At 46.3% G+C, this 15,725-nt stretch overlaps 1 protein-coding gene across 1 annotated transcript in view; it reads right to left on the reverse strand.

The window, feature by feature from the left end:
* BBS9 (Bardet-Biedl syndrome 9) overlaps positions 1-15,725 on the reverse strand; it is a gene marked incomplete at its 3' end in the record, with an annotated part of 105,210 nt that overhangs the window by 60,997 nt on the left and 28,488 nt on the right. The window contains exons 7-9 of the mRNA XM_068152976.1: positions 14,398-14,482; positions 11,369-11,552; positions 7,821-7,950 (exon numbers count right to left, since the gene is read on the reverse strand). Of these exons, the coding sequence (XP_068009077.1) occupies positions 7,821-7,950; positions 11,369-11,552; positions 14,398-14,482 (399 nt within the window). The remainder of the gene's footprint in view (positions 1-7,820; positions 7,951-11,368; positions 11,553-14,397; positions 14,483-15,725) is intronic.

The raw sequence follows: 15,725 nt of genomic DNA on the forward strand, positions 1-15,725 counted from the left end.
GCCCTTCTCTGGACACCTTCCAGCCCCTCCAGATCCTTCCTGTAATAGAGGCTCCAGAACTGGACACAGTGCTCCAGGTGGGGTCTCACCAGAGTGGAGTAGAGGGGGAGAATCACCTCCCTTGACCTGATGGCTATGATTCTCTTGATGCAGCCCAAGATCTGATTGGCTTTCTGGGCTGCAAGTGCACACTAGTGGGTCATTTAAACATGAGGTTCACTGACAAAGTAGTGCCTAAAGCAGTAAGGGTCCCCAAGAAATCAAACAGAGAGGGAAGTAATAACATCCCTGAAAGCCTGGTAGAAAGCTGGGCTTCTGGTAGAACTGTGCCTGCTGATAGATTCCAAATGAAATGCACATTCTTTTTTGCCATAAAGATAACATCAGACTATATCTTCATGGATAGTCTAAAGCACAATGAAGCAAAATTAAGGTCATCAGAAATGTCAAGCTGAAAACCAGAGATCTTTGAAGGAGTCTGCAGTCCACTTCAGTTTCAAATGAAAAAAAATGAAATGTCAGGCTACCTTTCAACATTCACAGGGTTCTCTGACCTAACTTGAAGACCACATACAAACAAAAGTAGTAAAAGTATGACTGGTGACCTTCAGCAGTGTTCAAAAGCACTGAAGTCCCTGGTTTAAAGGCTTCATGCTTTCCTACTGCAAAATCAGATTTGTAACTTGGAAGTGATCAGAACAGAAATCACTTTCCTGAGACTACATCCAATCTGTAATGCTCTATCTATGTGGTTTTTACTCAAGCCACAGTGGCATTTCAGATGTTTGTGATGGAAACATCCCTGAGGCTAGCAACACGAGCTGTTTTGCTTCAGACTGAATGCACCTTAACATAATGTTCTAGTTTCAGGCCAGCTAGGTCAGAGCAGTACTTAGTGCAATCAATCAGCCATTAAGACATAGCACTTCTAGGAGCAGCTTTGCCAAGGGAGCTGGTGTCAAACAAATAGAAAAGCAATTGCCCACATCTTTTAAGCTACTCCACGGACCTATTATGGTCAAGCACATGGAGACAGGGATAATTCAGGCATAGAAAAGCAAATGCAACTTCTGATAGGCCCTTAAAAAGTTACTTTCTGCTACTTTCTCATCAAGCAGTTCCAGATGATTCAGACAAACATAATGTTCCCCCTCCAAAAAGGGGAGTTAAGTCACTTGCCTTTACAGGCTCAAATCCCTGCCAGCAGGGGGAAAAAAATACAACCCACAAACACTTTCATATGAGGTGCTTTAATTAACAGGAACCCCATTCCTATGGGCTTGCTCCCCACACTTGTACCCAAATGATGAGGGGAGGGAGAGAGAGAACAAGAAACATAGCACATCTCAAGCAGCATCCAAAGTGACAAGTTCATAGAACTGATAATCTAGGGAGATGAGAGGTAGTTTATGAAATTTCCTCTGCTAAGGAAATGTGGAGGGCACAGGGACTTAGAAAAGAGGTCTCTGAGAGAACAGAAAAAATGAAAATTAAAGGGCAAGAAAAAAAGGGAATGGACTTTGAAGTCAATGCTAAGGTATTTGTATAATTATGCTGGACACCAAGCAAACACTGCTGCTCACAATTACCATTTCACCACTGGAAATGCAAAAGAAGTAGAAATTCCTCTATTTCCTTGGAGGAACTTCCCAGGGTTCAGGTATTCTAACTGTGGGAAGAGGAAAGGAATGGGAAGAGGAAAGGAATGGGAAGAGGAAAGGAATGGGAAGAGGAAAGGAATGGGAAGAGGAAAGGAATGGGAAGAGGAAAGGAATGGGAAGAGGAAAGGAATGGGAAGAGGAAAGGAATGGGAAGAGGAAAGGAATGGGAAGAGGAAAGGAATGGGAAGAGGAAAGGAATGGGAAGAGGAAAGGAATGGGAAGAGGAATAGAATAGAATAGAATAGAATAGAATAGAATAGAATAGAATAGAATAGAATAGAATAGAATAGAATAGAATAGAATAGAATAGAATAGAATAGAATAGAATAGAATAGAATAGAATAGAATCAGCTTCTCTCCAAACCACTCTAGAATGGAGGTTTGGGAGATTTATCTAGAGTTTAATTCAAGTCATTCACAACACCACAACCATTTTCTTGCCCAGTTTCAGCTCCAGTGAGAATGTTTTTGCACAGCCCTAGCTTTAAGGATGACAACACAGAGCTTGGTAAAACACAACAGTCCAAGCAGGCTTGTCAATGGGCAGATGAATCTGGGCTGAGAAAGTCCTAAGCAGTTTAAATTAATCCTACATGTCAAGGTTAGTGGTTATACCTCTGAAGCAATCCAAGCAGTGCTAAGCACATAGGAGTCCCCTTGGCAAGGCCTTCATGTCATAAGCAGTTAGTAACTACTATACATTAACAGAAGGATAAACTGCTAACAAAATAAGAGAAACATCAGAACTGAACTTCCAGCTCTGTGATTGTAGTCATAGGAGACCTTGAGGTACAACTCTGAATAAGACCAACTCAGATTTCCACCTGTAATTGCAATTTTAGAATAGAATAGAATTAACCAGGTTGGAAAAGACCTCAGAGATCATCCAGTCCAACCTATCACCCAGCACCATCTCATCAACTAAACCATGGCACCAAGTGCCTCATCCAGGCTCTTCTTTAACACTTCCAGTGATGGTGACTCCACCACCTCCCTGGGCAGCACATTCCAAAGGCCAATCCCTCTTGCTGGGAAGAATTTCTTCCTCACATCCAGCCTAAGCCTCCTCTGGCGTAGCTTGAGACTGTGTCCTCTTGTTCTGGCACTGGTTGCCTGGGAGAAGAGACCAACCCCCACCTGGCTAATTTTCTGATTCCCAGCTTTTGCAGGAAGTTTTCAGTTGCCATACAGGGAACATTCAGGTCTTAAGGCAAAAAGTGTAGTTCAATAGCTAAGAGGTACATCACTTCTGGGGTGAGGAGACACCTTGCCAAAAGCTTACCAGTAAGCATTTGACTCTGATTCTTGTGTTTCTGAAAATGTGATGGGAATCAAGCAGTTTATGCTGGAATTTAATCCCAAAGGTGGCAATGTGTTCATGTCATTATTCACATCTCCTGTGATGAAAGGCTGAAAGACCTGAGGCTGTGTAGTCTGGAGAGTCCAGAGTCCAGTTCTGGGCTCCTCAGTTTAGGAAAGATGCTAAGTTGCTGGAACATGTCCAGAGAAGGGCAACAAAGCTGGGGCCCTGTGAGGAGAGGCTGAGGGGGCTGGGGCTGCTTAGCCTAGTGAAGAGGAGGCTCTGGGGAGACCTTATTGCTGTCTACAACTCCCTGAAGGGAGGTTGTAGCCAGGTGGGGATTGGTCTCTTCTCCCAGGCAACCAGCACCAGAACAAGAGGACACAGTCTCAAGCTGTGCCAGGGGAGGATTAAGCTGGATGTTAGGAAGAAATTCTTTATAGAAAGAGAGACTGGCCATTGGAATGTGCTGCCCAGGGAGGTGGTGGAGTCACCATCACTGGAGGTGTTAAAGAAGAGACTGGATGAGACACTTGGTGTCATGGTTTAGTTGGTTACATGTTATTGGGTGATAGGTTGGACTTGATCTCAAAGGTCTTTTCCAACCTGGTTAATTGTATTTTATTCTAAAGTGAACAGAAGGCTGAGAGGGGGTCTTGGTGTGAAGATGAAGGTGCCAGGCTCTTTTTAGCAGTGCCCAGTGATAGGAAAACAACAACAGATACAAGAGAGAACACAGGACATTCCACCTCAACACAAGGAAACACTTTATGGTGAGGGTGACAGAGCACTGGAGAGGTTGTGGAGCCTCCTTCTCTGGAGGCTTTCAAAACCCACCTGGATGCATTCCTGTGCAGCCTGCTCTAGGTGATCCTGCTTTGGCAGGGTGGCTGGGCTTCACCTCTGGAGGTGCCTGCCAACGCCTATCATTCTCTGAAAATCATGGCATTAGTAGGTCTGGGAATTCTGATTCTAACTAGCAAAATGATCTGGGACAAATTAGCAGACAGTGAAATTCTTACTAAGACCAAACCAAGTGTTAAAGTTCACACAGAGGAAGCAGAATCTGCATAAAACTCTTAGAGGCACTACTGAAACAGATGGCTCAATAATAAGAGTTTCCAAACAAATAATTGTATATAAAAATGTTAGTGCAATCTGCTCTTGTTAAAATAAATGCCTTTCCCCCCCCCTTTTTTTTTTTCCTGACAGAAAAACTTCCCCCTCCTCCCCCCAACTTCAAAAGCTGCACTGTTGTACCCTGCAGGATTAACTTTTGGGTTATATTAACTGGCCCACTGAGACTTTTCATTATGTTTTACTTGTAAGATCTGGTAGATGAAAGCCACCACAACTCTCTCCAGAGACTCTAAAACCAAAAAAAGGAAAAAAAAAAAGTTAAAATTTTCTGAAGAACTCATTAGATAACCATAAGTACCAAAAAAAACCCCAAACATCCCTCTGATCACTCTGCACAGGGCACTAAAGCTGGTTAGATGTTGTCTTGTCATTTGTTATGAGACAAAACACATGACTCAATCGAGTATTCAACAAGCCAGGGTCTGTTGGCAGAGCACCCCAAGTCTGCTGGGCATCAGAAGTAATCTGACAAGGATACTACTGGATCCCATAGCATAAAATGACTTCATTTGGAAGGGACCACAGAGATAGAATAGAATAGAATAGAATAGAATAGAATAGAATAGACCAGACCAGACCAGACCAGACCAGACCAGACCAGGTTGGAAGAGACCTTCAAGATCATCGCGTCCAACCCATCAACCAATCCAACCCACCTAAACAACTAAACCATGGCACCAAGCACCCCATCAAGTCTCCTCCTGAACACCTCCAATGATGGTGACTCCACCACCTCCCCAGGCAGCCCATTCCAATGGGCAATCACTCTCTCTGTATAGAACTTCCTCCTAACATCCAGCCTAAACCTCCCCTGGCGCAGCCTGAGACTGTGTCCTCTTGTTCTGGTACTGGCTGCCTGGGAGAAGAGACCAACCTCTGCCTGTCTACAACCATCCTACAGGTAGTTGTAGAGAGTAATAAACCTTTATTAGAACAAACCAAACCAGGTTGGAAGAGACCTTCAAGATCATCGCGTCCAACCCATCAACCAATCCAACCCACCCAAACAACTAACCCATGGCACCAAGCACCCCAGCAAGTCTCCTCCTGAACACCTCCAATGACGGCGACTCCACCACCTCCCCGGGCAGCCCATTCCAATGGGCAATCACTCTCTCTGTATAGAACTTCTTCCTAACATCCAACCTGAACCTCCCCTGGTGCAGCCTGAGACTGTGTCCTCTTGTTCTGGTAATGGCTGCCTGGGAGAAGAGACCATCATCTGCCTGTCTACAACCTCCCTTCAGGTAGTTGTAGAGAGTGATAAGGTCACCCCTGAGTCTCCTCTTCTCCAGGCTGAGCAACCCCAGCTCCCTCAGTCTTTCCTCATAGGGCTTGTGTTCCAAACCCCCCACCCCTGAGCCTCCTCTTCTCCAGGCTAAGCAACGTCAGCCTCTCCTCATAGGGTTTGTGTTCCAAACCCCTCACCAACTTTGTTGCCCTTCTCTGGACTCGCTCCAGCAATTCAACATCCTTCCTAAACTGAGGGGCCCAGAACTGGACACAGTACTCAAGGTGTGGCCTAATCAGTGCAGCATACCTCCCTGTTCCTGCTGGACACACTGTTCCTGATGTTCCTGATCATCTACTCTAACCTCCCTGTCATAAGCAGGGACACCTCGCAACTAGACTTGGCTGCGCAAGGCTTCAACCAGCCTGGTCTTGAACACCCCCACAAAGAAGGCATCCACAACCTCCCTGAGCAACTTAGTCCAGATTCTCACCACCTTCACCTGAAGAACATCTTCTTAAGATCCAGTCTAGCCCTACCCATCCCCAGCAACAAACCATTCCCCCTTGTCCTGTTCCAAGACACCCTTACGAAAAGTCCCTCTGCAGCCTTCCTGCAGGATCCCTTCTGGTGTTGGAAGGCAGTTCTAAGGTTCCCCCCAAGTCCTCTCTTCTCTAGCTCCAGGCTGAACACTCCCAGCTCCCTCAGCCTATCCTCAGAGCAGAGGTGTTCCAGCCCTTGGGTCACCTTTGTGGCTTTTGCTGGCCTCACTCCAACAGCTGTGTGTCCTTCTTATGCTGGGGACACCAGAACTGGAGGCAGCATTGGAGGTGGGGTCTCAGCAGAGCAGAGTCAAGGGGCAGCATCCCCTCTCTGGCTCTGCTGGCCACACTCCTCCGGAGGCAGCCCAGCACACAATTTGCCTTCTGGGCTGCATGAGGGCACTGCTGGCTTATGGCAAGCTTCTCATCAATCAAGGCGCCCAAGGCTCTTTCTTCAGAGCTGCTCTCAACCCACTCTGCACCCAGCCTGGATCTGGTCACAGGCACTGGACACACAGCACCCACCATAGCTCTGGTAGCACACAGAACAGGAAAATCACTAGCTCAACCTTTATGTAGCCTTCTTATTTCAGTGACAGGATCAGCAAAGACATGCCATCATTTCTCTACACTCAAGTCTCCTGCCCAAAGATGAGTCAAGTCCCCTGACTCATCTTAATACTTATTTTACAAAAAGTTTTGTTCTCTTGCAGTGCATCACAGGATCCAAGGAGCACAGGATGGCAGGGGTTGGAAGGGACCCAAAGAGATCATCGAGTCCAACCCCCAGGCCAAAGTAGGACCATACAATCTAGCTCAGGTCACAGAGGAACACATCCAGGCAGACCTTGAAGGTCTCCATAGAAGGAGACTTCACAACCTCTCTGGGCAGCCTGTTCCAGTGCTCTGTGACCCTCACAGTAAAGTTCTGCCTTGTGTTGAGGTGGAACCTCCTGTGATGCAACTTACATCCATTGCTCCTTGTCCTATCCCAGGGAGCAAGTGAGCAGAGCCTGTCCCCTCCCTCCTGACCCCCAGCCCTCAGATATTTATAAACATTGATTAAATGGCCTCTCATTCTTCTCTTTTCCAGACTAAAAAGCCCCAGGTTCCTCAGCCTCTCCTCACAGGGCAGTGCTCCAGTCCCCTAATCATCTTGGTAGCCCTCTGCTGGACCCTCTCCAGCAGATCCCTGTCCCTCTTGAACTGGGGAACCCCAAACTGAATGCAGTACTCAAGATGAAGTCTCACCAGGGCAGAGTAGAGGGGGAGAAGAACCTCCCTTGATCTGTTGGACACACTGTTCTTAATACACCCCAGGATCCCACTGGCCTTCTTGGCCACCAGGGCACATTGCAGTCCAGCAACTTAAACAGTTCCTTAATTTCCACAGTTTAAAATCGGAGTTTAATAATGTGGTCCAACAAATTATCTCTGAAATTCATATGACCTTAAATGCTTAACCTAAATGCTTAATGAAGGACAAATTTTTTTAGTGAGATGCCTTTTTTTTATCCTGTCCCATGGAAGGATCTTGCCAGATTAAAAGAATGAGAAGTGAAGCTTTGAAAAGAAGAAGCCACTCCAGTGGAGGTATGAACCTCAGGTTCTACCTTCACCCAAGGACAACAGAAAATCCAAAGCACAAGACAGCAATTTCGTCTAGAACATGACAGTATGCCCATTAATGACATTAACATCTCACAAAACAAAGGAACACTTTGAATGGTCCTTTTACAAGTCACCTTATTTAGAATAGAACAGAATCAACCAGGTTGGGAAAGACCTTTGAGATCATCGAGTCCAGCCTACCACCCAACACCACCTCATCAACTCAGCCATGGCACCAAGTGCCCCATCCAGCCTCTGCTTAAATTTGTTACGCAGTTTGTGGAGACCTCAAGTTTCACAAGTAGGAATTCACCTGGAAAAAAAAGTTTACTTACTGCAAATTTGCTACTTTCACTGCCACAGGAACGTGAGGAAGCTGAGTGGCCCATTTCAGCGTAACATCCTGGTAAACATTCAAGATTTTACTGTGGTTTCCAATCAGAGTGTTTATTGTGCCTTCTTTCACTGTTAAAGAGAGAAAACCAGTTTTAGGAGAAGAGATTTTGTACAGCTAGAACTTTTCTTTGAGGCTTAGTATAATGAGGGGTCCAGTTCTGGGCCCCTCAGTTTAAGAAGGACATCGAAACACTTGAACGTGTCCAGAGAAGGGCAACAAGGCTGGGGAGAGGCCTTGAGCACAGCCCTATGAGGAGAGGCTGAGGGAGCTGGGGTTGTTTAGCCTGGAGAAGAGGAGGCTCAGGGGTGACCTCATTGCCCTCTACAACTACCTGAAAGGTGGTTGTAGCCAGGAAGGGGTTGGTCTCTTCTCCCAGGCAACCAGCACCAGAACAAGAGGACACAGTCTCAAGCTGCGCCAGGGGAGGTTTAGACTCGAGGTGAGGAGGAAGTTCTTCACCGAGCGAGTCATTCGTCATTGGAACGGGTTGCCCAGGGAGGTGGTTGAGTCATCGACCCTGGAGACGTTCAAGAGGAGATTGGACGTGGCACTTGGTGCCATGGTCTAGTCATGGGGTCTGTGTTGATGGGTTGGACTCGATGATCCTCGAGGTCCTTTCCAACCTAAGTTATACTGTGATACTGATACTATGAACCTGAATTCTCTCTTTTCTTTTCCACGTAAGCCGTTATAAATGAATATAATACAATTAATCTGCTTATAGCACAATGTAAATAATACAAAATGCAAAGACCCTTCAGATCATATCTATAAAGTCTAAAAATGATACTTCAAGTCTAAAACAAGACATAGTGTCAAAAATTCAGAGGTTGTCTTTGAAATATTAACACAGAAGAGAATAGAACAAACCAGGTTGGAAGAGACCTTCAAGATCATCGCGTCCAACCTATCACCCAACACCGCCTAATCAACTAACCCACGTAACCCAGCACCCTGTCAAGTCTCCTCCTGAACACCTCCAGTGACAGCAATTCCACCACCTCCCCAGGCAGCCCATTCCAATGGGCAATCACTCTCTCTGTGTAAAACTTCCTCCTGACCTCCAGCCTGAACCTCCCGTGGCACAGCTTGAGACTATGTCCTCTTGTTCTGGTGCTGGCTGCCTGGGAGAAGTGACCAGCCTCTGCCTGTCTACAAGCTCCCTTCAGGTAGTTGTAGACAGCAAGAAGGTCACCCCTGAGTCTCCCCTTCTCCAGGCTAAGCAACCCCAGCTCCCTGAGCCTCTCCTCACAGGGCTGTGTTCCAAACCCCTCACCAACTTTGTTGCCCTTCTCTGGACACCTTCCAGCAACTCAACCTACTTCCTAAACTGAGGGGCCCAGAACTGGACACAGGACTCAAGGTGTGGCCTAACCAGTGCAGTGTAGAGGGGCAGAATGACCTCCCTGCTCCTGCTGGCCACACTCTTCCTGATGCAGGCCAGGATGCCATTGGCCCTCTTGGCTGCCTGGGCACACTGCAGGCTCATGTTCAGCCTACCATCGACCAGCACCCCCAGGTCCCTCTCTGCCTGGCTGCTCTCCAGCCACTCTGACCCCAGCCTGTAGCACTGCATGGGGTTGTTGTGGCCGATGTGCAGCACCTGGCACTTGGATGTGTTCAATCTCATGCCCTTGGACTCTGCCCATCTGTCCAGCCTGTCCAGGTCCCTCTGCAGAGCCTCTCTACCCTCCAGCAGACCAACTCCTGTCCCCAGCTTGGTGTCATCAGCAAATTTACTGATGATGGACTCAATGCCCTCATCCAGATCATCAATAAAGATGTTAAAGAGGATGGGGCCCAGCACTGATCCCTGGGGGACTCCAGGGAGGATACTGAAGAGCTGCAGTTCTACAGTGGCATCCAACCAAATTGCTTCCACATAATGGAGTAAGTTAGTTTCATCTCCTAGCAGTAAAGATCATCTGGTTCCAAGCCCCTGTCATGGCCAAGGATACCTTCCACTAGGCCACCTTGCTCAAGGATTCATCCAGCCTGGCCCTGAACACCTCCAGGGAGGGGATATCCACAGGATGCATACCTTTATGCATGCTCCTCTTCTTTGTTTGCCTCTTCCAAATACTTGCACCTGCGTATGAACTTTTATCCTGCTTCTACCTTGTTTTCCTTTCCCTACATCATTTAAGGTCTCTTCCAGCCCAAATCATTCTATAAATAAAACATTGGGATTTTTTTATTAACTAGTGTTAATGACAGAAGGTCCTCAAACACTACTTTAATTCCTCCAAAACCTCTCATTCATCCATGTTAGTTGGTTAGCTTTGGTAGCTTGGGCAAACTTCCTCGAACACCAGACAAATACCCCAGGAAATAGCTATTTAGATTCTAAAATTTATGACAATTCCCTCTAAATAACACTTGAAAATAGACCTGTTTGAACTACCAAGAGAGCTCTGGTTCTACAGATTTTCTACACATCAGCAGCTTATGCAGCAAAACATCTTTGTGGGTGACATGGACAGTGGCATTGAGTGCACCCTCAGCAAGTTTGCTGATGACACCAAGCTGTGTGGTGCAGCAGACAGCTGGAGGGAAGGGAGGCCATCCAGAGGGACCTGGACAGGCTGGAGAGGTGGGCACAGGCCAACCTCATGAAGTTCAATAAGAGCAAGTGCAGGGTCCTGCATCTGGGTCGAGGCAATCCCAGGCACAAATACAGGCTGGGCAGTGAGTGGCTGGAAAGCAGCCCTGAGGAGAGAGACTTGGGGGTGCTGGTGGATGAGAAGCTCAACATGAGCTCTCAGTGTGCACTTGCAGCCCGCAAAGCCAATCAGATCCTGGGCTGCATCAGGAGAAGTGTGGCCAGCAGGTCGAGGGAGGTGATCCTCCCCCTCTAATCAGCCCTGGTGAGACCCCACCTGGAGTACTGTGTCCAGTTCAGGAGCCCCTATTACAAGAGGGATGTGGAGGTGCTGGAAGGTGTCCAGAGAAGGGCCACAAGGATGATCAGAGGGCTGGAGCACCTCTCCTATGAGGACAGACTGAAGGAGTTGGGGCTGTTCAGTCTGCAGAAGAGAAGGCTCCGAGGTGACCTCATTGTGGCCTTCCAGTATCTGAAGGGGGCCTACAGGAAGGCTGGGGAAGGACTTCTCAGGATCTCAGGGAGTGATAGGACTAGGGGGAATGGAATGAAGCTGGAGGTGGGGAGATTCAGGCTGGATGTGAGGAGGAGGTTCTTCCCCATGAGAGTGGTGAAACCCTGGAATGGGTTGTCCAGGGAGGTGGTCGAGGCCCCATCCCTGGGGGTGTTTAAGCCCAGGCTGGATGAGGCTCTGGCCAGGCTGATCTAGTGTGGGGTGTCCCTGCCCATGGCAGGGGGGTTGGAACTAGATGATCCTTGTGGTCCCTTCCAACCCTGAATGATACTATGATACTATGATATTCATTCATCAGGAAAATAAACAAACAAATCTTAACTGGGACAGCCACCAAGTTAAAGTGAAGTTGAACATTCATTCTACAAACCTGAACAATAAGGAATGAAGCAACTTGGACTGTAATCAAGCTTCTTCATGAACCTGATTTGCCCATTGTCCTTGAGGCAAAAGAAGTTTCTCTCACCGAGGACAAAAACAGAGGAAACTGCCTGATTGAAGGAGACAACACAAATATCCAGAGCTTGCTCTCCGATGTTTAAAACCCAGTCCACCTTCAAAAGAAAAACAAAACAAAACAACCATGCTCCAGAGATCCCTTTAGAGCTGCACATCACAGACACAGCTTAGAGAAGGCTCAGAACTCCAGTGATATGGATATCCCTAACAGAGATAAAACCAAGGGCTTTTTTGGAGGAGAGTCATCCTCTTATTTCAAAGGCAATTGGTGACTTTCCTTCTGGTGAGTAAAGCAGCAATAATACCCAGTTTTTGAAATGGTCATGAGTTAATGCCCCTGCAGCTCACTTAAGTATGTTTACATTTTAAAACACACATCCCATTCAAAGTTAAAACACTTGAATACCTGAATTATCAAATCAATCACAGAATCACCAAGGTTGGAAGAGACCTCAAGGATCATCAAGTCCAACCCATCACCGCAGACCTCATGACTAAACCATGGTACCAAGTGCCACGTCCAATCCCCTCTTGAACACCTCCAGGGATGGTGACTCCACCACCTCCCTGGGCAAAATCAAGGCACAGAGTACTAAAATTATTTACATCTGCTCTGTACATGTCCTTAAGACAATAAGGGCAAGGTTAGAGAGTAAAAAGGTGGTAACTTACTCTACCAATCTATGTAAAGGGAAAGACAGATCAAGTTTTAGGTGTGTAAGGCAATACTTATGCTTGCAGTCACTTACACACAGTTTGAACGATGAAGACAGGCTGAAAGAATTGGGGCTGTTCAGCCTGGAAAGGAGAAGGCTCCAAGGAGACCTTATGGCTACATTTCAATATCTGAAAGGGACCCACAAGAAGACTGGGGAAGGACTGCTCACAAGGGCTTGTAGTGATAGGATGAGGGGCAAAGGTCTGAAACTGGAGCAGGGCAGATCTAGGCTGGACATAAGCAAGAAGTTTGCTACAAGAGTGGTGAAATCCTGGGACAGGTTGCCCAGGCCCCTACAGGTACTGGAACTAGAGAATTAAATCTTCTTCCTCTTAACAGGAAGCAGATCAAATATTAAGCAACATGGCCACAGGGAGCTCCTAAAGACCACTGAATCCACAGAATTTTGACAAAGAGAGTCCAGGATACTGCCTATTCATGGAAACATTTTCTCCAAGTACCAAGGATTCCCCCATGCAGAATGAGGTTAATTTTCTAAGTCCAATACAAAGTCACAAATTGACTTAAAATTAAAATGTGAGCAATATTTCAAGTGTAGCTACTGTACCACAGTTCAGGTTCTGCACTTAAGACCTCCTTAAAAGTAGTTGTTTTCAGCAGACAGTTCTTTTTACTCCTCCTTAGAACAACGGTGAGTTCTAAGGCCCAACCTTAAACAACAGTGGCCCAAAGAAGCATAGAATGGTCTGGGTTGGAAGGGACCTCCAAACATCACCTAGTCCAACCCCCTCTGCAGTCAGCAGGGACATCCTCCAATAAACCAGCTTGCCCAGAGCCCTGCCCAGCCTCACTTCGAGTATCTCCAGAGATGGGGCCCCAACCACCTCCCTGGGCAACCTGTTCAGGTGTTCCACTATCCTCATGGCACAGAACCTGTTCCTAACATGCAATCTGAATCTCCTCACCTCTCATTTGAAGCCATTGCCCCTCATCCTATCACTGCAGGCCTTTGTAAACAGTCTCTCTAGACCCTTCTTGTAGGCCCCTTTCAGGTATTGGAGTAGCTGATGCTTAGTTTTACCCTACTAAGTGTGGGAGCTCTGAAGTGGAATAGGCTAGGCTCAAACCTTTTAAATCTAAAATGTCTTTTCTTTTTACCTGTATTAAAACCTTAAAGGGTTTTGTCTTCAGAGTGATTTTTTTGGGTGGAGGAGAAAGGAAGGCTGCATTTCTCTAATGCTGTTATTGGAAGATTCATGCAAAAACTTGTAGGAGTAGTTGTTTACCAAACCCTGTGTTATCTGGGTACAACAAAATGCCTCTTACATTCTGATGATCAATTTGTCACCTAAATGCATTTATTTTTTCTCTCTGCCTTTTATCTTTTTTTTTCATAAAGAACTAGGAGAGAAGAACTAGCTGCAAGAGTGGTTAGGGATTAGAAGAGGCTGCCCAGGGAGGTGGCGGAGTCCCCATGCCTGGAGGTGTTCCAGAAATGTTTGGCCATGGCACCTGGGGCCATGGTTTGATGGCTATGGTGGGGTTGGGTTGCTGGTTGGACTTGAGGATCTTTGAGGTCTTTTACAACCCAAATGACTCTGTGATTCAGGAAAGGGCTTAGTGGTCATGAAGGTTTTGGGTTGCTGGTTGGACTTGATGATCTTTGAGGTCTTTTCCAGCCTCTATGACTCTGTGGTTCAGGAAATGGCTTAGTGGTCATGCAGGTGTTGGGTTGAATGTTGGACTTGATGATCTTTGAGGTCTTTTCCAGCCTCTATGATTCTGTGATTCAGGAAATGGCTTAGTGGTCATGAAGGTGTTGGGTTGAAGGTTGGACTTGATGATATTTGAGGTCTTTTCCAGCCTCTATGATTCTGTGATTCAGGAAATGACTTAGTGGTCATGAAAGTCTTGGGTTGAAGGTTGGACTTGATGATCTTTGAGGTCTTTTCCAGCCTTTCTGATTCTATGATTCAGAATGTTATTAATCTGCCATAGCACTAGGGGAGGAAACACTCCAGCCTGTTCAGGAAAACGTGGAAGCCCCATCTCTGGAAGTTTTTAAGGCCAGGCTGGATGTGGCTCTGGGCAACCTGGTCTAATTTTAACAGAAATCAACGGGAGCCTTTCCATTGCCTTTAATGGCAATTGGATGAGGTCCTTGGTCAGCAGACAGTGTTTCCATTTGTCACTTAGCAGTGGTCTTTTCGATCTGCATGCAGCCTGTACCACACAGGTTATGTAAAATAAACAGGGTTTACCGCAAGCCTTTTCCCAGAACTAAGTTTCTGCTGTTCTGTTTCTTGTCTTTCATCAGCATCTGTCGCAAACGCCAGCACTTGGTATCTGTTATGGGAAGTTTAAAAGAAGTAAAGGAGGAGGGGGGAAAAAAAAAAAAACAAAAATTAGGATGTAGCTTTGTAGTTAATACACTCACACTAAGTTAAAAAAATCCATTTCTCATAATCTGAGTAGAGATGCACAAGAGAAGCACCGCTTGAAGGCCAACCGCCACACATCCATCACCAAAGATGTTAAGATAAATATCACTGTAGCATAACAGCTAAGTGTAAAGGCAGACATTAAACCAAACATTTATAGTCAGATTTTATCTGGTGTTAAAATAAGTTCAACAGCTAATGAGACTGGAGGATGGAAACTGAGACTGAAGACAGAAGCAAGAAACCAACAGATTTTTCAAAACAAAACACCAAAACTTCTTTGCTGTTACTAAGCTTGGGGAAAATAACCAACCCCCACCACCCAAGCCCAACCCCCACCACCCAAGCCACCTCCTAAACTACTGTGAAATATTGTCTCCTACGTGTAATAGAATCATAGAATGGCTCAGGTTTGAAGGGACCTTAGAGATCATCTTACTCCAACCTCCTCACCTCTCACCTAGACTCAGCTGCTCAAGACCTCATCCAGCCTGGCCTTGAACATCCCCAGGGAGGAGGCAGCCACAAGCTCCTGGGCAATCTATTCCTAAGTCTCACCACCCTTATACCCAAGATCTTCTTCCTAACCTCCAGTCTCTACTCTCCCTCAGCTCCAAACCACATCCCCTTGTCCTGTCTCCAGATGCCATAATAATCAGTCCCTCTGCAGCCTTCCTGTAAGATCCCTTCAGGTATTGGAAGGCAGCTCTAAGGTCCCCCCCAGAGTCTTCTCTTCTCCAGGCTGAACACCCCCAGCTCCCTCAGCCTATCCTCCTAGCAGAGGTGTTCCAGCCCTTGGATCATCGTAGTCACACTATCAAGCACAGTCATTAAACTAAGTGATCCTTCTTTAACTATTTCTTTCCTGAATTCATGCTGCTGTCCTAACTTCTTGTTTCCCTTGTATGCACATCAGGTAAAACACTGAAGTTTTGTGCAAAATTAAGACAAACTACAACAAATCAACAAAAAAAAACCCCAACCCAAAAAAGCTTATCCAGCAGATGAAAGCAAGGATTTGTGTATCATGTCAAAATTACAGATTTAAAATGATGCCACCGACACCTCTCACATTTCAGATGCATGTATGGACTGTGCTGCTTGCTTCTGAGAGATTTTATTTTCAGGGCACTCTCTCATAGGATCCT

This window comes from Melanerpes formicivorus, unplaced genomic scaffold (genome assembly GCF_026170545.1).
Source record: "Melanerpes formicivorus ecotype bairdi unplaced genomic scaffold, bMelFor1.0.p_v2 SCAF_24, whole genome shotgun sequence".
NCBI classification, from domain to species: Eukaryota; Metazoa; Chordata; class Aves; order Piciformes; family Picidae; genus Melanerpes; species Melanerpes formicivorus.